General features: G+C 49.9%; 1 protein-coding gene across 1 annotated transcript; it reads left to right on the forward strand.

The window, feature by feature from the left end:
• Positions 1-25628, forward strand: LOC148443154 (uncharacterized; the record flags this gene model as incomplete). The annotated part of the gene is made up of 7 exons (XM_088463162.1): positions 1-431; positions 6596-6731; positions 15141-15480; positions 18424-19710; positions 20267-21496; positions 23519-23581; positions 25505-25628. Coding segments are annotated over exons 1-7 (3473 nt in total), but the record flags the coding sequence as incomplete, so codon positions are not given.
• Between the last annotated feature and the right edge of the window lie 756 nt (positions 25629-26384).

Below are 26384 nucleotides of genomic sequence, written 5' to 3' on the forward strand. Positions count from 1 at the left end.
GGAGGAGGATCCGCCCCGTCCCCGGGATAATAACAGTGCAGTCCCGACATCACAGGGACAGTCCCTCCCTATTCCTCCAGCACTCAGAGGCCATCGCTGGGCCCCGGCTGTAGGTGGTGACCCCGGGGGCCCAGGGCCATGTCAGACCCCACGGTCACCGCCTTCCTGACCAAGCTGCTGTGCTCTCACGGGGGGCGGCTGCCGAGGGAGAGACTGACGCAGCTGCTGGAGCTTCCCCCGGAGCAGATAGAGCTGATCCTGCAGGATGAGGCGCAGAGGTTCCCCCAGGTGGGAGAGCTGGTCCTGGCCCAGAGCCCCATCAGGATCTGCCCCCGGTACCTGAAGAACGAGGGGGAGGAGGAGGAGGAGGAGTGCGGGAGACTGCACCTGTGCCGGCGCTACCTACAGGGCAACTGCTGGCAGAGCAAGAGGTGGGTACTGACTGGCAGCATCCTATACACAGAGAGGGGGCAGGAGGTGGGTACTGGCAGCACTGCTATACACAGAGAGGGGGCAAGAGGTGGGTACTGACTGGCAGCATCCTATACACAGAGAGGGGGCAGGAGGTGGGTACTGGCAGCACTGCTATACACAGAGAGGGGGCAAGAGGTGGGTACTGACTGGCAGCATCCTATACACAGAGAGGGGGCAGGAGGTGGGTACTGACTGGCAGCTGTACACAGAGAGGGGGCAAGAGGTGGGTACTGACTAGCAGCTGTACACAGAGAGGGGGCAAGAGGTGGGTACTGACTGGCAGTTGTACACAGAGAGGGGCAGGAGGTGGGTACTGACTGGCAGCATCCTATATAAAGAGAGAGGACAGGAGGTTGGTAGAGACTGGCACCTGTACATAGAAAGGGGCAGGTGGTGGGTACTGGCAGCACTGCTATACACAGAGAGGGGGCAGGAGGTGGGTACTGACAGCACTGCTGTACACAGAGAGGGGGCAAGAGGTGGGTACTGACTGGCAGCTGTACACAGAGAGGGGCAGGAGGTGGGTACTGACTGGCAGCATCCTATACACAGAGAGGGGGCAAGAGGTGGGTACTGACTGGCAGCTGTACACAGAGAGGGGCAGGAGGTGGGTACTGACTGGCAGCATCCTATACACAGAGAGGGGGCAGGAGGTGGGTACTGACTGGCAGCATCCTATACACAGAGAGGGGGCAGGAGGTGGGTACAGATTGGCAGCATCCTATACACAGAGAGGGGGCAGGAGGTGGGTACTGGCAGCACTTCTATACACAGAGAGGGGGCAGGAGGTGGGTACTGGCAGCACTGCTATACACAGAGAGGGGGCAGGAGGTGGGTACTGGCAGCACTGCTATACACAGAGAGGGGGCAGGAGCTGGGTACTGGCAGCACTGCTATACACAGAGAGGGGGCAGGAGCTGGGTACTGCCAGCATTGCTATACACAGAGAGGGGGCAGGAGGTGGCTACTGGCAGCGCTGCTATACACAGAGAGGGGGCAGGAGTTGGGTACTGGCAGCACTGCTATACACAGAGAGGGGGCAGGAGGTGGGTACTGGCAGCACTGAGGCAGGTGAGATGACAGAGGCTGGCAGAAGTTATAGGGGGAGAGGCAGCTGAAGTGATGTTAGAGGCTGGTACAAGTTATAGGGGAGAGGCAGCTGAGGCAGGTGAGATGATGTTAGAGGCTGGCACAAGTTATAGCGGAGAGGCAGCTGAGGCCGGTGAGGTGACATTAGAGGCTGGCACAAGTTATAGGGGGAGAGGCAGGTGAGGTGACATTAGAGGCTGGCACAAGTTATAGGGGGAGAGGCAGGTGAGGTTACATTAGAGGCTAGGCTAAGAAATACTAAGTGAGCAAGAGGTGATGCCGGTATTTGCCCAGGGCTATGGATGTGTTATGGGGAAGCCTTATAATGTATGGACAGAGGGCAATGAGGGCAGTAGGGAAAAGGGTAAGAGTAGAATGGGCATCAGCAGGTACATGAACAGATCAGTCTCAGTATATTATTATAGTGCTGGAGGTGGGTGCGGCATTGCAGGACAAGGGTAAGAGTAGAATGGGCATCAGCAGGTACATGTAGAGATCAGTCTCAGTATATTATTATAGTGCTGGAGGTGGGTGCGGCATTGCAGGACAAGGTTTGGGTGTGTTACATACTGAAGCACATACATCATATATAGGTAAAGGGACATATGGTCTCTGTATGGGAGCAGGACGGGGCTGTGTGTTACACAATGTTCTATAGGTAATGTAGCCAGGAAAATTCTCTCTAAGGGGCCTATTTATCATTATCTATGGGGGGAATATTCCCTGAAAGTTCCCCATTTTGGGGGATACCCACAAATATTAAGTAACCTCTAAGTGCAATATCGAGGGATGGAAGCAAATATCCATTTCCGTAAGTGGCTATGGTTTCTATGGGGTGAGAATCTGTCAGAGTTACCAGGCATCGCGTTCTGGAGTCTGCCCCCTGCAGCTAAAGATGGCGTTCTGCCGCTGTAGCCCATACTCGCCGACATTCTGGCTGCTCCCTCCGGGAGTATGGAGCTGTGGGGAGCTGGGGTGTGTGGTGCGGCATAGGGGGCGTGGCTGGGGTCATTACCTGGCGTTATGGGCGGGGCTGTGCAATTGTGTCATCGTGGGCCCATTGCTGCTACACAATGCTGAGTTCACCGCCATTGTGAAGCAGGGGGCGGGGTCATGATGATGCGATTCAGCTTCTTGTGTGAGGGGGTCCAAGGGTAGGCGGCTGGGAGACTTACCCGCTTTTCTGGGCGGCCGAGAGCACCACCTGATTTTCGGGAGCCTCTTTGGGCCGTTTTGGGAGAGTAGGGTCAATATGCTGTAGCCTATGGGCGACACTTTATAGCGCCTATTTCCCGGCAATGGGTGGTGCACATGCGTGGTCAGGAAACGTGCGCAGAAGTCCCAATCGAGGAGTGATGCGGTCACTTCACTCCAAGCACAGCATGGGGACGTGCTCCTTTCCGAGCCCGTCACCGCGTGACTGCGTCTGCTATGTTATACATGTGGAAGGTGACACTGCATACTACAATGCATACTTGCCGACAATCAGCTCCAGCCTTCCAGGAGGGAGCTGATTGTCGGCTAATAGCGGGGGGTGGGGCCTGCCATTGGGGGCAGAGCGGCCATTTTGTGTCACACTGGGGGCGGAGCAGGGGCGGGACCGCACGATCACATCATCGTGACTCCGCCCCCTCTTCACAATGCTATGATTTTCGGCATTGTGAAGCAGGGGGCGGGGCCACGATGACGCGATTCTGCGCGAATCGCGTCACCGGGCCCCCCGCTGCAGGTATTTTCTGTTTTTTTCAGGGGGGAGGTGGGGAGGGTCGGAGACTTCCGGGAGGCTTGCCTGCCTTTCCGGGGGGGCCGGGAGCAGCACCCGAAAATCGGGAGCCTCCCGGCCAAATCGGGAGGGTAGGCAAGCCTGCTGCAATGCGATCATGGGCGCTAATATTGCATTGAGTGTGCGATTAAGGATAAATGGGCCCCTAAGATGTGTACAGTAGCGCGCTGTGCTGGAAAGTGAAGCAGCAGCTATTCCATACTTCTCCCGGAAGTTGCGCGAGGCTCCAGATTTTTCGGGTAGTCCCCCGCAACTCTAGAAATGCTGCATATTTTGCTGCACACCCAGAATGTGATACATCTCAGAACACGGTCAGAATGTAACCTCATATTTCATATACTACCTCAGTACAGTGAGGCAGCAATGCTAACCACTACGCCAACCGTGACATGCTATATAAGAATAAACACTGAGAATTAGATCCGGCAGAGAAAATATTAGAAGAAGAACCTTATTACTTTGTCTGACACTGTACTGGACCTGAGCAGCCGGCAGACTATCACCACTGGTGCTGGAGGGGGATGGTATGGCGGTATCGATTCCTGCCTGTCTATACCTTCTAACATGTATTCCTGCCTATACCTTCTAAAATTGTTGCTATATAGCATTATGAGTCGCACCAGAAATAAATGCTTTGAGACTTTGATCCAAAGCACAAAAAGATATTATTCAATATAAAAACAGATGGTTACACGCTGTATTCTAAATACAATTAGCGCAAATAAATCATACAGACCCAAGGTACAGTTGTTACATATGCACGCGCTCTGGACCCAGAGACCGGCATCAGCATAGAAACCTCCGTCAACAGCACAGCAAGAAGACTCAAGACTGAGTTCAGAGAGCCCACATATATACACTTACAGGGATAGGCAATACAATAGAACAGATTGGCATGATTCCATTGGTTTTCCTTCATGGTGCTTCTGTTAGAGAATAGTTCATAGGTCAATTTGTATGGACACAACTCAGCCTCCAACAGCCCTTTGTGTCCTGTTTCCTGCTGCATACTAATCTAAGCTGCTAACATTACAGAGTACATTTTAATGTTTAACGCTCTATAGTCCATAATTTGCAGACACATGTTGCGATCTTCTCACCGATGATACCGGAAATCTGTTGAGACACAGTGGATCAGTACAACACCAAACACGGTCTGCTTACCATGTATTAAACCTTAGCTAACAACTAACATTTATTTCACAACATTAGTGATAAATGAATAAACCTTGAACATTACACTTTAAAGCTATGGAACCTTTTATGTAAGTGTGCAGTGTGTAAGTATTGAGATTTTGGGAAAAGACGCTAGTTAGCGCTGTGCGACTACGTGTTTGTGGAGTACACCATGGTACGTGTTTTGCAGGGTTGATCATTTTAGATGTTTTAGTGACTGTATTTATGTGGCGAGGACTTTTAACTTCTTTCTCTTGCGTGGGAATCGCACAACGCTAAATAATAGCATCGCCGTATGTACTTATAATGGCGAGTTTCACTAAAATGGCGCTGGACGGCCAGTCGCAAAATGGCATCTCAACGCCAGTCGCAAGATGGCGTCGTGCAGAACTAATTTAAAACCAATCCTGTCTCAGCCAATTATCCAGCTTCGACAGCGGTGTGGCAGCCACCGGACAACAGTTACAGGTCACCTCTGTGGTCTCTATTCTGCCCTCAAAAGAACAGTCAGGGAGGAAAGAGGGGCGTGACCATGTCCTTATCCTAATTTTGCCATGATGCCATACTTACCGACTTTCTTTCTTTCCGGGAGCAGCCAGAGAGGACCATCTTCTCTCTGCTACAGGGGGCGGGGCCAGACTATTGCCTGCATTCTGTCCCGCCCCCTTTACAGGAAACCACCGACGATTTGCTAGTCCGCATGGAGGGGGCGGGACTAAACAACGCGATTCTCCTCATTTAGCCCCGCCCCCTTCCTACGGACATGCAAATTTAACGGAAAATCTCCCCATCCTGCCCACTTCATTAGAAAGTGGGTGGTATACGGGAGATCTGCTTACTATTCCGGGGGTGCAGGGGGTTACCCGAAAAATCGGAAGCCTCCCGCGACACGCGGGAGAGTAGGCATGTATGCATGATGCCCTGTTTCTGCACTGAATATTATGCAATCCAGCAAAGCTCGTTATAAAGGAAAAAGTACAAGTGCCACCGGGTAACGTGAAAATATACAGGGTATCTATGGAGCAAATATATCAGGCCTTGTAAAGAAGTGGAGAAGTTGCCCATAGCAACCAATCAGCTTCTACCTATCAGTTTATAGAATATACTTGATAATTGTTAGCTAGATATGAGATCAGCAAGTGCGTATGGTGCAGGCTTGCCTACCCTCCCGATTTGGCCGGGAGCCTCCCGATTTTCGGGTGCCGCTCCCGGCCCCCCGGAAAGGCAGGCAAGCCTCCCGGAAGTCTCCGACCATCCCGACCTCCCCCCTGAAAAAAACAGAAGCACCAGCAGCGGGGGGCCCGGTGACGCGATTCGCGCAGAATCGCGGCATCGTGGCCCCGCCCCCTGCTTCACAATGCCGAATATAACGGCATTGTGAAGAGGGGGCGGAGTCACAATGATGCGATCGCGCGGCCCCGGCCCCGCCTCCAGTGTTACACTAAATGGCCGCCCCCGGCTCCGCCCCAATGGCGGGCCCCGCCCCTGCTATTAGCCGACAATCAGCTCCCTCCCGGAAGGCTGGAGCTGATTGTCGGTATGTATGGTATGGTGGCTCAGAGCAGGTTGTGCCAATATAGAAGTGAACAATTATCTGTGTAATAATCAGGTGACAGACATGTTATTAGGTCAGATAAACCAGCATAAACATGTGCACTACTTGGGTCAATGTAAAGTTGTGAATTGTTTGTACTGACGTAATCTGTTGTTTGTTGTTTGCTTTATTTGGCGCTGCGGAACACTTGTGGCGTCTTATAAATAACAGACAATAATAGTAATAATGCACCACTCCCCCTACAGTCCTCTGTATAGTAGTAGTTGTTTCATCAATTTAAGCCATACAGAGTTCAGTAAAATGGCGGCTTATTCAGAGTATGGGAGGGGTGGCCAGTAAAAATGCGCGGGGTCCATGGCAGGGTGACCTAGCACTGCCCCTCTTCACCCCCGGACCCCGTAGTGGCAGCACCTCCCTGCTGGTATATTTGTCCGCCACTGGCTCAATCTATTTTTTTTTTTGTATTTTATTTAAATTCAGCTTCAGCTACTTTAATATTTGTTTTGCTTGTGTCTCAGGTGCCCGTTGAAGTTGTCCCATGATATATTATCAGATCACAATCAGATGGTGTTAAAGTCTAAAGAGATCAGCGGACTGAATGACCAGGAATTAAAGGTTCTTCTGCTGCAGAATGACAGCCAGCTGCTACCGGAGGTGAGAGTTACCGTCGCAGTGATGGGAGGATCGGTCCTGTGGCCCTGTAGTAGTAGCACTGGCGCTATTAGTGTTTATGTCATGTTTTCCGGCCAGCAGGCGGACTTTGGGGTTGATTCAGCATTGCACGCACGTGCAATGCTAAACGCAGATTCCCGATTGTCGGGAATCTGTGCGTGCGCAGGACCCGTTCTGCTCATGTGCAGAATGCGTCCTGCGTGATCGCATGCAGCTCTTGCTATGCCTCTGCCTGATTGACAGGCAGAAGCATTTACGGGGCGGTGCGGGGACGGAGATGGCCGGTGTTTCCAGATACAGGGCCGCGTCGCTCCTGTTTTCCGGAATGTTCACGATGGTTATCCTTGCCTGCAACGTTGGCCAAAGTGCTGGTATCACAAATGCAGCGGGGGTATCATACAGGGGGTATCATACAGGGGGGTGTCATACAGGGGGTATCAGACACCTCCTGCTGCATTTGTATATTTGCAAGGACTGAATTGCAATGCTGCCTGCATGCCTGTGTGCTGCCTGTGTGCCTTTGTGCTGCCTGCATGCTGTCTGCGTGCGTGTGTGCTGCCTGCGTGCCTGTGCGCTACCTGTGTGCTGCCTGCGTGCCTTTGTGCTGCCTGCATGCCTGTGTGCTGCCTGCGTGCCTGTGTGCTGCCTGCGTGCCTTTGTGCTGCTTGTGTGCCTGTGCGCTACCTGTGTGCTGCCTGCGAGCCTTTGTGCTGCCTGCGTGCCTGTGTGCTGCCTGCGTGCTGCCTGCATGCCTTTGTGCTGCCTATGTGCTTGTGTGCTGCCTGCGCGCTACCTGTGTGCTGCCTGCGTGCCTTTGTGCTGCCTGTGTGCCTTTGTGCTGCCTGTGTGCTGCCTGCGTGCCTGTGCGCTACCTATGTGCTGCCTGCGTGCCTTTGTGCTGCCTGCGTGCCTGTGTGCTGCCTGTGTGCTGCCTGCATGCCTTTGTGCTGCCTGCGTGCTTGTGTGCTGCCTGCGTGCCTGTGCGCTACCTGTGTGCTGCCTGCGTGCCTTTGTGCTACCTGCGAGCCTTTGTGCTGCCTGCGTGCCTGTGTGCTGCCTGCGTGCTGCCTGCATGCCTTTGTGCTGCCTACGTGCTTGTGTGCTGCCTACATGCCTGTGCACTGCCTGCGTGCCTGTGTGCTGCCTGCGTGCCTGTGTGCCTGTGTGCTGCCTGCGTGCTGCCTGCGTGCCTGTGTGCTGCCTGTGTGCTTCCTGCATGCTGCCTGTGTGCTGCCTGTGTGCTTCCTGCGTGCTTCCTGCGTGCTGCCTGTGTGTTGCCTGTGTGCTGCCTGTGTGCTGCCTGCGTGCCTTTGTGCTGCCTGCTTGCCTTTGTGCTGCCTGTGTGCTGCTTGCGTGCCTGTGTGCTGCATGCGTGGGGCGCTGCAAATCCGTCCTCTGCTGATCAGACCCTTTGTACACATATACAGTATATTGTTGTAAAAAAAATTTAAAAAAGTGATTTTATTTACCTCAAGAAGGAAAATGTCGTCAGAGTTTCTCATCCCCAGTAAATCTGTTTGTTTGTGGGACAGTTTTTGTTTTGTAAGGTACCCATAAGGGGTGTGGCCTCACCTGAAATAGGCGTGGCTTGGGTAGATTAGGGTGTGGCTTGTGCTGGTTGAGGATATGGCCTAATTATTTCTAATATATAACTAGTTGTGTTGTCAGGTATGCTCTAATATATTCTAGTAGATTATTTCACTATGGGGCCTATTCATCATCGGAGGCCGTATTGCCTCCGTTGATGGTATTAAACTCGCTGTGAAGGATACTTAAGTATCCAACTCGCAGCGGGGGAAACGTGACATCGGAGCAATTCATCATTACTCCGGTGCGGGGACAACTGCTCCGAAAAGCACCTGTCCCCTCGGTTAGTATCTACTGTACATCTGTAGCTGCGTTACTTACCTCCTCCCCATCTGCCCGGCTACGTATCCGTGACCAGAGGTCATGCAAGCGCACAGCCGCCGGGGAGCTGGTGAGGAGGCCGTGGAGGGATCCGCTCGGATCCCTCTTCGCATCCCCGGGACGGGGATACAATAACAATCGTCGCCTGAAGATGGCGCTTGTTCTCGGCAGCAAACTCCGAAACTTTTAGCAAACTTTCAGTTTTCGGAGTTTGCTGAATATCAGGGGGTCCTTTTCACACCCCTGATGATGAATGGCCCGGTAGCTAAAACTAGCGTTTCCACATGGTTACCGGGCCATTTAGTGTTGATGAATAGGCCCCTATGCTCTTTATAATGCATATGAATTCTAAACGCACATGTGTGTATTCAGAAATGGACGCAATCGAGCGATTGTTTGCCATCGCGCATGCGTATAAGAGGCACTGCGCGTGCGCAGCGATCACACTGCGATGACGGACGCACATAGGAATCCATCACAGAGTGAGTGACAGGCAGTCAGCGTTTGGGGGTGGTTACGGGGGAGTGGTCTGAGAAACGCAGGCGTGCCTGTCCGTGAAAACGACCGTCACATGGGCGTGCGTAATAAATGAGCCACTGCGATGTCATACCCAGATCTGTGTGTCTGAGGAGCACTCAAGGCTTCGGCAGGTCAGACCTGCCACAAGGCCAAGACGGCCGCCGATGTGCATCAATCTGACCGATATTTACGCAGATAAGAAGGCAGCGGTGGGCAGACATTAGTATATTTTCGCTGATGCGTTGCGTGCGAAATCTCAGATGCGATCGCATGAGCGTCCATCTCTGAATCGGGCACTAAATGGCACTACAACTGTTACTGCCGTCTCCGATGTTTAGGGGTCTGCACATGTGCAGAACGGGTCCTGTGCGCTTGCTCGCATCCCCCCATAGCCCCAGCATATCGCTTTGAAGGCATGGCGAGTCCAGGGTCTGCGTCGTCGCCTGTCCTTTTCCGTCAGCCAGGCTGAGTAAGCTTCAGTGTACAGTAAGTAGCCTGACCACAGCTGCGACCATCGGTGATCCGAGGAAATGCCTACGGACGCTGCGCATGGACCACAGATACAACGCAGGAGGAGCGCATCTCCGGCAGACACCTCCTGCTGCATTTGTACGGTATTGCACAGCTGGTTCTGCGATACTGTCCATCTCTGCATCAGGACCTCAGACCGCATCAATGTGGTTAGTCCCATATAGGACCAGTTATTACAGATGGGTGGATAAATGACACGCGGCATTAGTGCTCTCCGTCTCTGTGTATCACTGAGCACATTTCCATCTCGTCCCATGATCACATGCGTGTTTGCGGTCCCATAGTCAGGAATTGCACATACGGTATGTGTGTGTTTTGCTGTCATACGGTGGCACTTCTGCGTAATTATACAAACCGCCTGTTCTGTGCTTTTTAAATGTGCCCTACAGTGACCTCATCTCATCCTGTCACAAGACTTAGGGGCCTATTCATCATGTTAATTATCGGGGTCCGGACAGACCTCGATAATTAACATTCTAACTTGCCGCTGCTACCGGAGCAATTCATCAGTGCTCCGACGCGGTGACAGCTGATGCGATATCAGCTGTCCCAGCGAGCGGCTTCATTGCTTCTTTTTGGAGCAGTGACGGGACTGCGCATGCGTGGCCTACAGGTCACGCATGCGCACAAGGGCCCCGATGTGCGTCGGAAGGAGCCGGACAGGGGCGGAGGGATCCTCTTCGTATCTTCTTTCCATAGGCAAGGAGCAGGTTGCGATGCCGGAGCAGGAGCATTAGCCATCTGAATTGTGCATGAGGGACCGATGTTACCGATGTGTACGCAGGACTACAAGGTATTACGGATGCGAGATAGCGCTAATCAGAGGCAGTGGGCGTCTCTATGCTGGCAGTGCGACATCATCGTGATAGCATTCATTAGCATATTTTCGCAGCAGACCTGCATGCGATTACGAAGCTGCGATCGCAATAGCGATCCTTATTGAATCAAACCCTGAGTTTCTGCTTCAGTATGGACATGGCCTAGAGAGGCGGCCCGGGCTCCATTACTGACGGCGCCGTGGCCTAATCACGGGAGATAGCCACGCCCCCTGAAGTATAATATCCTATTTGCTGTGCGGCATTGTGCACAAGTGAGGGGGGCGCTGTGAGCTCCTCAGCCCGCTGCAAATCCGGGGGGGCCCGATTAGTGTGATCGCTCCCCCCCCCCCAAAGGCTGAGGAGACTGCTGATGCTGGTCAGCAGCAGCGAGCAGTCTCCATGGTCTCCCAATTCGGCAGCCCAGCACACAGTAGGGTGTGCTGGGCTGCTGACAGGTAACGGAGAGTGGGGGGCCACATTGGATCTGGGTTCCTGCCAGGCCCCTCCAACATGCCTGGTTAATTAGTACCCGCTCCACCCCCTCTCGGCGCCCCTGAGTATACATTCCGGTTGCTAATGACTGGGTGCTGGATGTAGGTTCCTCCCTCAGGGTTTAGGCTCCAGTCACCCAGCTATGGTAATCGGGTTTTCAGCATCAGTTAGCAGCAGGGCCGTTACTAGGGTAGCATACCTCCCAACATTTGTCCTCCAAGATGCGGGACTTCCGTTCGACCAAAAAGGGGCGTGGCCTGAACATAAAGGGGGTGTGGTCTAATGGCATCTATTCTCGCTCTGCATACCCGCGGCTCTGCATAGCAGAGCAGCTGTGCATGCTTCCCCCAACTCCCCCCCCCCCCCCCCACACCGCAGGAGACTGCGGCCCACGGGTGGGACAGTGGGACAGTCCCAGAAAAACGGGACTGTTCCGCTGAATGCGGGACAGTTGGGAGGTATGGGGTAGTGCGACCTGTGCCATGGCACAGGGCACCGCAAGGCGCACCCTGTTGCCACTCAATATGATAAAAAATATTTCTGTTGCTCTTTAATGAAAACCCGAGAGGGCCTGTTAATAATTACCTAAATGCGTACAGAGATTAGAATGTATGCGATGTAATGAATCTGTAATTAAATTTTTATAAGTAACCTCTCCCTTGCTTCCCAATAGACACCCGGGAGGGTTTGTTAATGAGTGTATGAGAAGCAGGGAGATCAGAACTAACGCTGTGCACAACATTTTGCATATATGCTTCCCATGAACACTCTTATGGAGCTGGTCCATATAAAATCAGTGCTATGCTAAATGTGACAAGTTTAATATGTGTATATCCATAATCTGGGATAAATAAAAGTGACACAGGGGAGACACATTAATCATTGTAATAAACATATATTAACTTTGATTGCTATAATCATATAAGCAATCATTGAATAATATGCTTTAATTTTTGATTGTGTTCATCTGTCTAAAAACAGATTTTAATGGTTTAATAGTAATTACAGCATTTAGGGCTCTATTTATTAACATTATTTTTACTAAAATAAAGTGAAAAAGGCTGTTTTGTGTTTTCACACCCTTTTCACATTATTTTAGTATCACCTGTAGTTATTACAGGGCAATTGGAGTAGAATTAGTAAAATTCTACTCCAACCCTAAGTATCACTTATTTTTAGTAAAGCAGATCGCATTTCCCATAACTGTAATGGGAAATGTGATCCGACCATAGTTACTAAAAATAAATTGTAAAAAATACCGGGGGAAGCCCTGTGATAATAACGCCACCTGGAGGTGGCGTTATCCAGGGTCTCCCCCGGTTACCGGGCTCCCACTCTGCTGTAACGGGGAGAGCAGAGGCGGGAGCCGGTACCAGTAATCTGCTATGTGGTCTAAATAGACCGCAAGCTCATACACTGCTACACAGACCGCAAGCTGATTGCTGTAAAGAAAAAAAAAATTAAACATTTTTTTTTTTTACTTACCTGAATCCAGGGACCGGTGATCGGGCCTCCGGTGATGGCTCCTCTCCGGTCAGCTGGTCTCCCACAGTGCACTGCTGCCCGGTCATCAGGTGATCGGGTCCCAGTGCAGTATGGGAGATCACCTGATCGGGAAGCCCGAAGAAGTTCACCGGAGGCCAGGAGGATGCAGGTAAGTGTAATGAAGAGAGGAAGGGGTCCGCGGGGGGCGGGGCTTAGCGTCGGTGGGGGGGTAGTAGCGGTGGTCGGTCGGCGCATGCGCGGGCTCTTAGTCGCGGTATTTTTTCTGAAAATACCGCGACTATAGTGCGGATGGGATCCACAAGGACAGAGCTTTATCGCAAGCTCTGTCCCTGCAAGGGATTTATAGTAAATCCCTGTGATATTGCCTGAATTCGCAATGTGAATTCACTCAGTAATATCACACTACAATCCGCATTCAATATGCGGATTGTAGTAAATAGAGCCCTTAATCGGTATTGGCATTTACAACTGCTAACTGTATATAAACAATACACTTGTATGCATACATGCTGGAATAACAGCAAGCAACAGGAATTTAAGATCGATATACATGGCATACCTTATATAGGATAAGTGCCATACATAACGATATTGATCTAATATATGGATTTGTGGAAATTCATATATTTTAATTCACTGAACTCATTACTTTTCACTCTTTAATTGTTTTAAATTTACGCTGTTCAGTTGTCTTGCTAGACAATATTAATTAGATTAATAAAAGTTATATTTTAGTTATTCTAGTGCACCACTTTAGGCTTTTCTTTTTTCTCTTTCTATATTTTTGTGGCTTAATACCCATTGCCTGTGGTAGCACCCCCCAACAGATTATAAATAATACTGGGGGCTACCATTGTCCCTTATTGAGGGGTACAATGTTTCTCTGGTGCGACTAGTTAACCCATATTCCGTCCTTATGAGGCCATGGCCTTTTTTCGGGTGTGCATCTTATGTCCCTATTTCAAAATTAGGGAGGGGGGGGGGGGGGCGCCAATGCTCTCTTTGGCACAGACCACCAAAAAGTCTAGTTACGGCTCTGGTGAGCAGATTCCATGCAGGCTACTGCTTACCTGTATTACTCGCTGCTCTGTTCCCTTAGTTCTCAAACACTGGTTCCGGACCCTTAATCCTGTACTCAGGGTGAGGGGTTGAGTTCCACTCAGTTGCTCCTGGGGCAGACTGGGAGCCTTCCAGGTGTCAGTGGCCTCTCTGAAGGTGCTAGGCCTATACCACATGGATCTCCCCTGTGAGTAAACCCCTGATTCAACTACCTCAGTTCCGCTACAGTCCATCAGCCCCGTCCACGGGTTCTGAATCGGATCTTTAAACCCAAAACGTGAGACACATCCCAAGCAACAGAAATTATCCAGACTGCTGTCAGGTGTAGATTCCAGGTAAAAGCATCAGGTAATTCCCCTGTGACGTATTGTACATACTGACATTTTATCGTTTAGCACTTGGGGTGGTGAATTATAACAGTGGTGGAAACTGCCCGGGGCTCCTGTAATAGGTGCCGCATGTCCTGTCTATTTTGTTGTTTCCTGGGCTTCACTGACCTGGGACTGAGGTTCTGTATGTGATGGAAGAGGGGCATCTGTATGCCCTCTGCCCGCCACCACCGGGCGCAGGTGTTCCCTCTGCTATTGGATACTCTAGCAGCTGTGTCACGGTGATCAGTGGCTCAGTAGGTCGCACTAAGCAGCCACTGATCCTCAATGTGGGCGTTCTGTGCAGAGCGTCAGCGATGTCACCAGAGCTTTGCTCTGTCCCACAAGGAGCTGCAGCAATGTGCACTGCTGTGTAGTGCCCTCCTCTACCGACACCACAAGGCGTTAAAGGAGGGAAGGGGTAAAAAGGACAAAGATAATTCATATATGTCACCTCAACAGGATAAAATGTGGCATATAATCACACATGACCCCCACCCTCTCTCCGGTTGTATTATATGACATGTGACAATGGAAGTGAGGCTGGGGGTGATGGGTAAAAAGGAGAGAGTATGGGGATGTGACAAGGGGAGAGTCAGGGGCATTAGTGGGGTGAGGAAGTAGGGTGCATATGTGACAATGGGTAGGGAAGTGGCAGATATGTGACAAGAACATAGAGAGAGAGCGAGTGGGGAGTATATGTGACATGGGGGGAGTGGGGACATAATGTGTCACCAAGGACGGAGAGTGGGGTGCATGGGGTAGGACCGGGCGTGGCAGGTACGTGATGCGTCACATGATGTGTGTTTATCATTTAATTTATGTTTAATATGTGCATGTGGGGACGGGGCCCCTAGCATATGCCAAGCACGGGGCCCCAGATAGCCGTAATCCATCACTGATCACATCCCATCGCTGCATAACATGTACAGCTAATAATCTCTTCTGTTACTGCAGCGAGTGTAATAAATATTAGTATGTACAATGTGAGACGGAGCAGTAAGAATAGTAAATATAGTGGATATTCTTAAGCCCAGACATTTATGTGCAGCAAACTATAAAGATATAATTGATTTGCACAAAATACGGGCGTAGGTCTTACAGGTCCCGTGTGCGGCAGAGGTGTGGGGCAGAGGTGTGCGGCAGAGGTGTGGGGCGGATCACTGTATCACTGACCCTTTTCACCGCAGGTCTGTGTGAAATACCTGCACGGCACCTGTGACCAAGCAAATGGGTGTACACTGATGCACGTCTGTGGATTTTTCACCCGAGGGGAATGTAATCGCCGTGTTTGCAAAAAGTCACACAATCTTCTGGATGCGAGCCCAGATCTGCTGCAAAATCTACCTGTCAACACTGTGCAGAGCTTTCAGATGCTCTGCGAACTCAAATACAACCAGCGGTTCCAGGAAGCAGGCAGAGACATGAGAAGGAGGGCACCGCGAGGCCCGAGGGGCACAGGAAGGGGACGGGCCAAATCTAGAGGCGGATCGAGGGGGAAGGGTCAAGAAAGACAGATGGAAGGAACAGGTATCTGGATAATAAATTATTTCATAAATAGAAATATTGATATGGCCACTGTATAGGACATATTTAAAAAACAAATTTACCATACAATTGAATTTGTGGTGCTAAAGGTGATTTGTGATAAAAGGGGGTTTGAAAGATTAAAATTACCGTATATACTCGAGTATAAAATAAATCGACCCGAATATAAGCCGAGGTACCTAATTTTACCACAAAAAACTGGGAAAACTTATTGACTCGAGTATAAGCCTAGGGTGGGTAGTGCCCCCAGTAGTAATATCCCCTCCTGGTAGTGCCCCCAGTAGTAACCCCCCCCGGTAGTGCCCCCAGTAGTAATATCTCCCACTGGTAGTGCCCCCAGTAGTAATCCCCCCCTGGTAGTGCCCCCAGTAGTAATCCCCCCCTGGTAGTGCCCCCAGTAGTAATCCACCCCCCTGGTAGTGCCCCCAGTAGTAATCCCCCCCTGGTAGTGCCCCCAGTAGTAATATCCCCCTCTGGTAGTGCCCCCAGTAGTAATATCCCCCCCTGGTAGTGCCCCCAGTAGTAATATCCCCCCCTGATAGTGCCCCCAGTAATAATATCCCCCCTGGTAGTGCCCCCAGTAGTAATATCCCCCCCTGGTAGTGCCCCCAGTAGTAAACCCCCCTGGAAGTGCCCCCAGTAGTAATATCTCCCACTGATAGTGCCCCCAGTAGTAATCCACCTCCCTGGTAGTGCACACAGTAGTGATCCCCCCCTGGTAGTGCCCCCAGTAGTAATCCCCCCCCCCTGGTACTGCCCCCAGTAGTAGCCCCCCCAGTAGAGAGAGATGTAATAAAAAAATAAAAAAAAAACTTACCTGAAACCCCGCTCCTGGTCCCGACGCTGCTACCGGCTCCTCCGGGCGCTTTGCATTATGGGAGAGACGTCGTCATGACGTCTCTCCCATTACCCACTGCGGGAGGTGGAAGATGGCTCCCGCAGTGGGAGCAGCTGCAGCCGATGAGTCTGACAGACTCTCATCGGCTGCTGATTACAACAAACACACAGCTGCTGGCTCCGGCGGCTGTGTGCTTGTGCTGTGTAGCGCTGACCGAACTCCGTCCGGTCAGCGCTACACACGCGGTGCAGCTTTGTCACAGAGACACAGTCTGCACCGCGGCCCGCATGGTACGCTACTCAGCTGCGTACCATGCGGGCATGACTCGAGTATAAGCAGAGGGGGTGCTTTTTCTGCACAAAAAATGTGCTGAAAAACTCGGCTTATACTCGAGTATATACGTTATATCATAAAAAATTTATTCTAATCATCTAAAACATTGTTTGTTTTTCTATTCCAACCAGGGGCCAAATGTAATAGGGTGAGAGTTTAGGAAATGTGAGAGTTTAGCAGTAACCTCTCACATTGGTCTAGTTTTATCTTCAAAATGAAAAACACATCTGGATGAGAGTTTAAATAGTGAGATTATTTTTAGTCTAAAAACATGAGAGTTTCCATGTTCTCTGACTATTACATTGGGAGAGTTTCCATGTTCTCTGACTATTACATTGGGTGAGTTTCCCTGTTCTCTGACTATTATATTGGGCGAGTTTCCATGTTCTCTGACTATTACATTGGGTGAGTTTCCCTGTTCTCTGACTATTACATTGGGCGAGTTTCCATGTTCTCTGACTATTAGATTGGGTGAGATTTCGTGTTCTCTGACTATTACATTGGGCGAGTTTCCATGTTCTCTGACTATTAGATTGGGTGAGATTTCGTGTTCTCTGACTATTACATTGGGTGAGTTTCCCTGTTCTCTGACTATTACATTGGGCGAGTTTCCATGTTCTCTGACTATTAGATTGGGTGAGATTTTGTGTTCTCTGACTATTACATTGGGCGAGTTTCCATGTTCTCTGACTATTACATTGGGCGAGTTTCCATGTTCTCTGACTATTACATTGGGTGAGTTTCCATGTTCTCTGACTATTACAATGGGCGAGTTTCCATGTTCTCTGACTATTACATTGGGCGAGTTTCCATGTTCTCTGACTATTACATTGGGCGAGTTTCCATGTTCTCTGACTCTATTACATTGGGCGAGTTTCCATGTTCTCTGACTATTACAATGGGCGAGTTTCCATGTTCTCTGACTATTACATTGGGCGAGTTTCCATGTTCTCTGACTATTACATTGGGTGAGTTTCCATGTTCTCTGACTATATTACATTGGGCGAGTTTCCATGTTCTCTGACTATTACATTGGGCGAGTGTTCATGTTCTCTGACTATTACGCTGGGTGAGTTTCCATGTTCTCCGACTATTACATTGGGCGAGTGTTCATGTTCTCTGACTATTACATTGGGCGAGTGTTCATGTTCTCTGACTATTACATTGGGTGAGTTTCCGTGTTCTCTGACTATTACATTGGGCGAGTTTCCGTGTTCTCTGACTATTACATTGGCCGAGTTTCCATGTTCTCTGACTATTACATTGGGCGAGTTTCCATGTTCTCTGACTCTATTACATTGGGCGAGTTTCCATGTTCTCTGACTCTATTACATTGGGCAAGTTTCCGTGTTCTCTGACTGTTACATTGGGCGAGTTTCCATGTTCTCTGACTATTACATTGGGCGAGTTTCCATGTTCTCTGACTATTACATTGGGCGAGTTTCCATGTTCTCTGACTATTACATTGGGCGAGTTTCCATGTTCTCTGACTATTACATTGGGCGAGTTTCCATGTTCTCTGACTATTACATTGGGCGAGTTTCCATGTTCTCTGACTATTACATTGGGCGAGTTTCCATATTCTTTAGACTCTATTACATTGGCCGAGTTTAAAAAGTGTAAGAGATCTAAACACTCACCCTATTACATTTGGCCCTTTGTTTTTTATTTAAATTAAATAATTCCCCTATTTTTCATAGACTTCATGCACCCTAATGAAACCACAGAATTTACATTTTGGTTCTTCTATTTAGGGTCCCAGGTTCGGGGGAGATCTAGCAGCCGACCAGCGTCTGAGAGTGGTGAGAGTCATCGTTGTGGGTCTGGAGTAGATGATGATGGCGATGATGGTGGACATCAGAAAACTGAGCTAGACAAGTTAATGGAAGACTGGTTTTTACCCAATACATCCGGATCTGGCAACACACAAGTGGGATCAGATAGACGACCCAAATTAGCTGTAGCCTCATCCAACCCGCCCAAAGCGCGTCCTGTGCAGTCCGATACTACTATACCTAATGCAGCGCAGGCTTGTGTAGAGCAAATATCATCGGCTAGATCAAACAAAGCAATGACTGCACCAATCGCTCCACTTACAGGATCCAGTCAACCAATCAGACCATCCCATGTTCCACCAACATCTTCTGGTGGACCGAACTCAAATTATTCCTCTGCTGGTGATTCCAGTTTTAAAACGGTCACATCTACAAGAGATGGTTTATATGCTCCTCACCCAACAGCGCTCGTAGGATCTACTAAGCCAGTAATTACGCCAATCTCTGCAACGTCAAGTGCATCACCCATTGCCCAGCCCTTGACACAGTACAGTAGAATAAAAAGGACAACATCATCTGCAGTAACGCCTCCATTTGCCGCAACAGCACTTGAGAAACTTTATCAATCAGACGCAGAATCCAAATTAACAGCTGCATCATCCAACATGCTAACAGTGCATCATGTACGACCAAATACTACTTTACCTAATGCAGCACAAATCAGAGCGGAGCAAATATCACCTGCTACATCCAACAAAGCAATAAGTGCATCAACAGATCTGCTTAAAACATCCAGTGAACAACATGGACCGTCCAGTGTTCCACCAACATCTTTGGTTAGATTAACCTCAAATCAGCCAACATCACTCACTGGAGTAAATTCAATATCCAGCAAAGTGTCTAGTAATCTGAGCAAGGGGGCATCCGGCCTTCCACCAGTACCAGCTTGTGCTTTATCCAATGCTACAGCACCTGCTGAGACAGCAAAATCTCCCATTGGTAGTTTCCACAATCTACGCCTTCTTCTGGAGGAGAGTCCTGATTTACTGCAAAATCTACCTCTCGAGGCTGTGCAGAACTTTCAGATGCTCTGCAAACTCACATACAATCAGCAGCTCCAGGAAGCAGGCACAGCAAAAAGAAGGGGGGCACCGCGAGGCCCGAGGGCCAGAGGCAGAGGAAGGGGACGGGCCAAATCTAGAGGCAGAAATGGATTTCGGGGTGGATCGAGGGGGAAGGGTCGAGAAAGACAGACGGAAGGACCAGGTATCTGGCTAATAAATGATTTCATGAATAGAAATATTGATATGACCACTGTTAATGACATATTTAAATACCAAATTTACCATACAATTATTGAATTTTTGGTGCTAAAGGTGATTTGTGCTAAAAGGCGGTTTGAAAGATTACAATTATTTCATTGTTTGTAACGAACTGGATAAACCTTTAAAATGATTCTAATCATCTAAAACATGTTTGTTTGTTTTCTATTGCAACCATGGGCCAAATGTAATAGGGTGAGAGATTAGAGAATAGTTTATCAGTAAGATAAAAGTCGAGTTTTATCTTCAAAATGGGAAAACTTCTGGATGAGAGTTTAAATCGTGAGAGTTTTTTTGAGTCTAAAAACGTGTGAGTTTCCATGTGCTCAGACTTTATTACATTGGCCGAGTTTAAAAAGTGTGAGAGGTTACTGCTAAACTCTCATCCTATTACATTTTTCCCCTTGTTTTTTAATTAAATTAAATAATTCCCCTATTTTTCATAGACTTTACACACTCTAATGAGTCGACAGAATTTACATTTTGGTTCTTCTATTTAGGGTCCCAAGTTCAGAGGAGATCTAGCAGCCGACCAGTGTCTGAGAGTGGTGAGAGTTATCGTTGTCGATCTGGAGAAGATGATGATGGTGGACATCAGAAAACTGAATTAGACAAGCTAATGGAAGACTGTTTTTTACCCGATACATCCAGATCTGGCAACACACAAGTGGGATCAGACAGACGACCCAAATTATCTGCAGCATCATCCAACCCGCCCAAAGTGTGTCCTGTGCAGTCCGATACTACTATACCTAATGCAGCGCAAACTCGTGTAGAGAAAATATCATCTGCTAGATCAAACAAAACAATGATTGCACCAATTGCTCCACTTACAGGATCCAATCAGCCAATCAGACCATCCCATGTTCCACCAACATCTTCTGGTGGACTGAACTCAAATTATTCCTCTGCTGGTGAATCCAGTTTTAAAACGGTCACATCTATAAGAGATGGTTCAAATACTCCTCACCCAACAGCGCTCACAGGATCTACTAAGCCGGTAATTACGCCAATCTCTGCAACATCAAGTGCATCACCCATTGTTCAGCCATTGACACAGTACAACAATACAATAAACAGCACAACATCATCTCCAGTAACGTCTACATTCACCACAATACCGCTTGAGGTGCTTTATCAATCAGACGCAAAATCCAAATTAACAGCAGCACCATCCAACATGCCAATGGTGCTTCCTGTACAACCAAATACTACTTTACTTAAAGCAGCGCAAACCAGAGCAGAGCACATATCACCTGTTACATCTAACAAGGCAATGAGTGCACCAACTGATTCGCTTCAAAGATCCAGTCAACCACTTGGACTGTCCAGTGTTCCACCAACATCTTCAGTTAGATTAACCTCAAATCAGCCAACATCGCTCACCGGAGCAAATTCAATATCCAGTAAAGTGTCTAGTCATCTGAGCAAGGGGGCAGTCGGCCTTCCACCAGTACCAGCTCATGCTTTATCCACTGCTACAGCACATGCTGAGACAGCAATATATCCCGTTGGTGGTTTCCGGAATCTACGTGCATCAGGAGTGAGTAGGAACCCATCCAGGCTATCTGAGGGAACTGACCAACATTCAAGCAAGCTCCTCGCCAGCGTAAAACCAATGTCAAGACTTGACTTCACCCAATATTCGGGCACCAGATCAGCAGATGAAGTTCCCCAACATCAGCCGGTTGACAAAACAACCCCAGATAGACCTACGTCATCCAGCAAATGTAAGCTCTTGTGTCCAGTGTTTGTGGCAAGGCGGGGTTGTTTTGAAAGGGCTGAACTCTATTAAAATACAAACTGTGGACGGCCACTTAATGCTTAGATATTATTTATATGAAAAGTTCCATAATAATTTACTTTACATGGAAATATGCCTGCATTCGAGAAGCACTGGTCAGTCATTGAAAATATCGGTCTCCTGTTGAACTGACTGGGAAAGCTCCATAGTTCTTACCACCCCTCTATAGTTCTCTCTGCCTCTCTATATCTTTCATTGCCCCTCCATATCTCTCACCCCATTCATATCTCTCTAACTGCTCCTCCATAGTTCTTATTGTCCCCTCCATATATCTCTCACTGCCCCCCCATAGTTCTTACTGCCCCCTACATAGTTCTTACTGCCCCCTACATAGTTCTTACTGCCCCCTTCATAGTTCTTACTGCCCCCTCCATATATCTCACTGCCTCCTCCATTTCTCTCTTACTACCCTCCTCCATAGCTCTCTCACTGCCCCCCTCAATAGCTCTCTCACTGCCCCCTCCATAGCTCTCTCACTGTCCTCCTCCATAGCTCTCTCACTGCCCTCCTCCATAGCTCTCTCACTGCCCCCCCTCAATAGCTCTCTCTCACTGCCCTCCTCCATAGCTCTCACTGCCCCCCCTCCATAGCTCTCTCACTGCCCCCCCTCCATAGCTCTCTCACTGCCCCCTCCATAGCGCTCTCTCTGCCCCCCTTCATAGCTCTCTCACTGCCCCCCCTCAGTAGCTCTCTCTCACTGCCCCCCCCTCCATAGCTCTCTCTCACTGCCCCCCCTCAATAGCTCTCTCTCCCTGCCCCCCCTCAATAGCTCTCTCTCACTGCCCCCCCTCCATAGCTCTCTCTCACTGCCCCCCCTCCATAGCTCTCTCACTGCCCCCCCTCCATAGCTCTCTCACTGCCCCCCCTCCATAGCTCTCTCTCACTGCCCCCCCTCCATAGCTCTCTCACTGCCCCCCTCCATAGCTCTCTCTCACTGCCCCCCTCCATAGCTCTCTCTCACTGCCCCCCTCCATAGCTCTCTCTCACTGCCCCCCTCCATAGCTCTCTCGCACTGCCCCCCCTCAATAGCTCTCTCTCACTGCCCCCCCTCCATAACTCTCTCTCACTGCCCCCCCTCCATAGCTCTCTCTCACTGCCCCCCCTCCATAGCTCTCTCACTGCCCCCCCTCCATAGCTGCCCTCCTCTGTCTCTGTACCACTGTCCCAGCACAGCACCCCTGGCCTCATCCTGCACCCCACAACCAGCACAGCACCCCTGGCCTCATTATGCTCCCTTTCCCAGCACAGCACCCCTCAGTGACCCAGCACAGTCAGCACCCCTGGCCAGGCTGCCTCTATGCTCCCCTTTCCCAGCAGTCAGCACCTCTCAGTCACCCAGCAGCGCCCCTCTACCAGCTGAGAGCTGACTTACTTAGGGCCCCATTATCAATGCTGTAGATTAGTGCTCGCTAAAGGGGTTATGTCATCCTTTCTCTATTCAACAAACAGCCGCTATCCGGGAAGTGGGAGTTTCGGGGCCATAACTAGGCAGAGCTGAAAACCCCAGGACCACTATTTAATTAATTGGATACCGTGGGTATCGGGGGCGCGCATACCCGTGGTAATCCAAAATTGGGCGCAAGGTTTTTTCCTCGCTAAACCTCGTGCCCAATTGAATATGCCCCATAGTGGGCAGAGATGGGGCCTTTTACAGACGGATATTTTGCAAATCCAGATACTAATGATGGCGGCTGTGGATGGGGAAAACAGTGGGCAGGACAGGTTTCCACAGGCAGCCGTGCGGATATTCAGCGCACACTGGCAGACCCGCGCATTAGCACGAAGAAGTAAGTAGCTGCTGCGGCCAAACGGATAAGCGGTGACTCAGTATACGGCCCTAAGCGCTGTGCGTTTAACTAAGTGTCGCATATATGAAGTGTCAGCTGTAAAGCGGCCGCTCCACACATGGAAGCTGCTAATTATACAATGTATTTTTATTTTATCTCAGCGACGCCTGGAAAAGCCCCCGATATCTGTCCGTCCAATACCTGGAAGTACTGCAAGCTGGGAGGTAAGTGCTGAGGAGCCTAACACATCAGCAGAGAGACGTTAGGGGTATTTACTAAGCTGAGGATTTTCAATGGGGTTTAAAAGGGCAAAACTATTAAATGCAAAACCAGGTGCAATTTGCATTTACTATTATTGTCGTAATAAATACCACGTCCAGAACCGCCGACAGACATAGAAAGGCCGCCTCTTACTAAATATATCCCTTAGTCCCTTTGGGCTATAATGTGAAACAAATGGGTGTGGTACAAAATGGCGACATGGTCTGAATGTCCGCACTGTGCATGTCGCAATAAATGTTTTTTTCTCCCTAACCCTACACTAAACCTCACCCTATCTGCAGACTAAATCTGTGATGTCAGCATTGTGACATGCTCAATGTTGACAAAACATCCTGAATGTTAACATTCATACCATATATACCGAAATAAATATGAGATTCCTGAACCCCGTTTTAGCAATATAATTCATATAGCAACATAGTTTATTATATCAATAATATAAACAGCTATTCCGATAGTTTTTCTTATATTCATCCTAAACCTAACCTCCCTCTCCCCGCACCCTAAACCTAACCCTCCTCCCCAGTGTATAAGTCTAACCCTACCACCTAACCCTCCCCCTGTAGCTAACCCTAACCCTCCCCACCAGTGCCTAACCCTACCCCTAGTGCCTAACCCTAGCCCTCCCCATGTTGCCTAACTCTAACACCTAACCCTAATGCTAAGTCTCCCCCCAGTGTCTAACCCTTCCCCTAGTACCTAACCCTCCCCCTAGTGCTTAACCCTAACCCTCACCCTAGTGCCTAACCCTAACTCTCCTCCCCCTAATGCCTAGCCCTAACCCTCCCCCTAGTGCCTAACCATCCTCCCCCTAGTGCCTATCCCTAACCCTCCCCCTAGTGCCTAACCCTCCCCCTAGTGCCTATCCCTAACCCTCCCCCTAGTGCCTAACCCTCCCCTTAGTGCCTAACCCTCCTCCCCTTAGTGCTTAGCCCTAACCCTCCTCCCCCTAGTGCCTAACCCTAAACCTCCCCCTAGTGCCTAACCCTCCTCCCCCTAGTGCCTAACCCTAACCCTCCCCTAGTGCCTAACCCTAACCCTCCCCTAGTGCCTAACCCTAACCCTCCCCCTAGTGCCTAACCCTAACCCTCCTCCCCCTAGTGCGTAACCCTAACCCTCCCCCTAGTGCCTAATTAAAACCCTCCCCCTAGTGCCTAATTAAAACCCTCCCCCTAGTGCCTAACCCTAACCCTCCCCATAGTGCCTAGCCCTAACCCTCCCCCTAGTGCCTAACCCTCCCACTAGTGCCTAACCCTCCCCCTAGTGCCTAACCCTAATCCTCCCCCTAGTGCCTAACCCTAACCCCCCTAGTGCCTAACCCTAACCCTCCTCCTAGTGCCTAACCCTAACCTCCCCCCCTCTAATGCCTAACTCTGACCTCTCCCCCTAGTGCCTAACCCTCCTCCCCCTAGTGCCTAGCCCTAACCCTCCCCCTAGTGCCTAACCCTAACCCTCCCCCTAGTGCCTAACCCTAACCTCCCCCTAGTGCCTAACCCTAACCCTCCCCCTAGTGCCTAACCCTCCCCCTAGTGCCTAACCCTAACCCTCCCCCTAGTGCCTAACCCTAACCCCCCTAGTGCCTAACCCTAACCTCCCCCCTAGTGCCAAACCCTAACCTCCCCCCTAGTGCCTAACCCTAACCTCCCCCCCTCTAGTGCCTAACTCTAACCTCTCCCCCTAGTGCCTAACCCTCCTCCCCCTAGTGCCTAGCCCTAACCCTCCCCCTAGTGCCTAGCCCTAACCCTCCCCCTAGTGCCTAGCCCTAACCCTCTCCCTAGTGCCTAACCCTAACCCCCCCTAGTGCCTAACCCTAACACCTAACCCTAATGCTAACTCAGATAATATCATGTGTCCTCTGCCTGCAGGTAAATGCCCGGATATGCACTTCTACTTACCGTACCGCTGGCAAGTCTTCAACGGAGGAGATTGGGAAGATGTTTCCAATATGGAGAATGTTGAGAAGGCCTACTGTGACCCTAAGGTTACCAGGTAGGATCCCAAATCACGGCCTGAGGACTATGTTATGGTGCCCTCGGCTGGTGCCTGTACTGTTCTCATGTGTGGGGCTTATTATTGAGATGCTCATAGATCGGTGTGCGGAGGCCATAATTCTCATTTCAGTAACTATGGATAACATTGTGTTGGAAGAATCACACCTACTGGGAGGAGATAGATTTCATGAAAATTGACGTTTAAAGGGGAATTATAGGGAAAACAAAAGAAACCGCATACAGTAGCTATAAACCCCAGGAGTTCTGGGATACGGGTACATTGGGGAAGGGGCACAATCTTATTCCGTTGCAACCTGCGGCTACGATTTCACCATGATTTATCAAACAGCCGCGTTACAGCCGGCTGGCCTCATTGTACCTTTGTGTTGTGATTTTGGCGTATGCCTTTTTTGTTTCACATAAAATGCGCTAAGCATTGTGCATGCCCACCACTAAAAAAAGCGTGCGTCCGTACGTCAGTGTCTCCTATCCATTAATTACTCTATAACATGTACTGTAAATACATCGGTTTACCTCAGGCCAGGATGATATTGAGGCTGTGAATAAGGGCTGGCTGTAGAACTGAGACTACAGAACAGCCATGGAGGCAGGTACCTGAGATCACCGCGGGAAGCCGGGCATCCAAGCCCAACCCTTAGTATCTCAGTACAGGAGGCGGCGCGGTACAACCCTCCTCCAATTCAAACAGCTTTCGCCCACAGCTCAGTACGAGCTCCAGAAGGGGTCAGGGTGC

This window comes from Taudactylus pleione, unplaced genomic scaffold (assembly GCF_031769625.1).
Source record: "Taudactylus pleione unplaced genomic scaffold, aTauple2 ptg001329l, whole genome shotgun sequence".
In the NCBI taxonomy this organism is placed as follows: domain Eukaryota; kingdom Metazoa; phylum Chordata; class Amphibia; order Anura; family Myobatrachidae; genus Taudactylus; species Taudactylus pleione.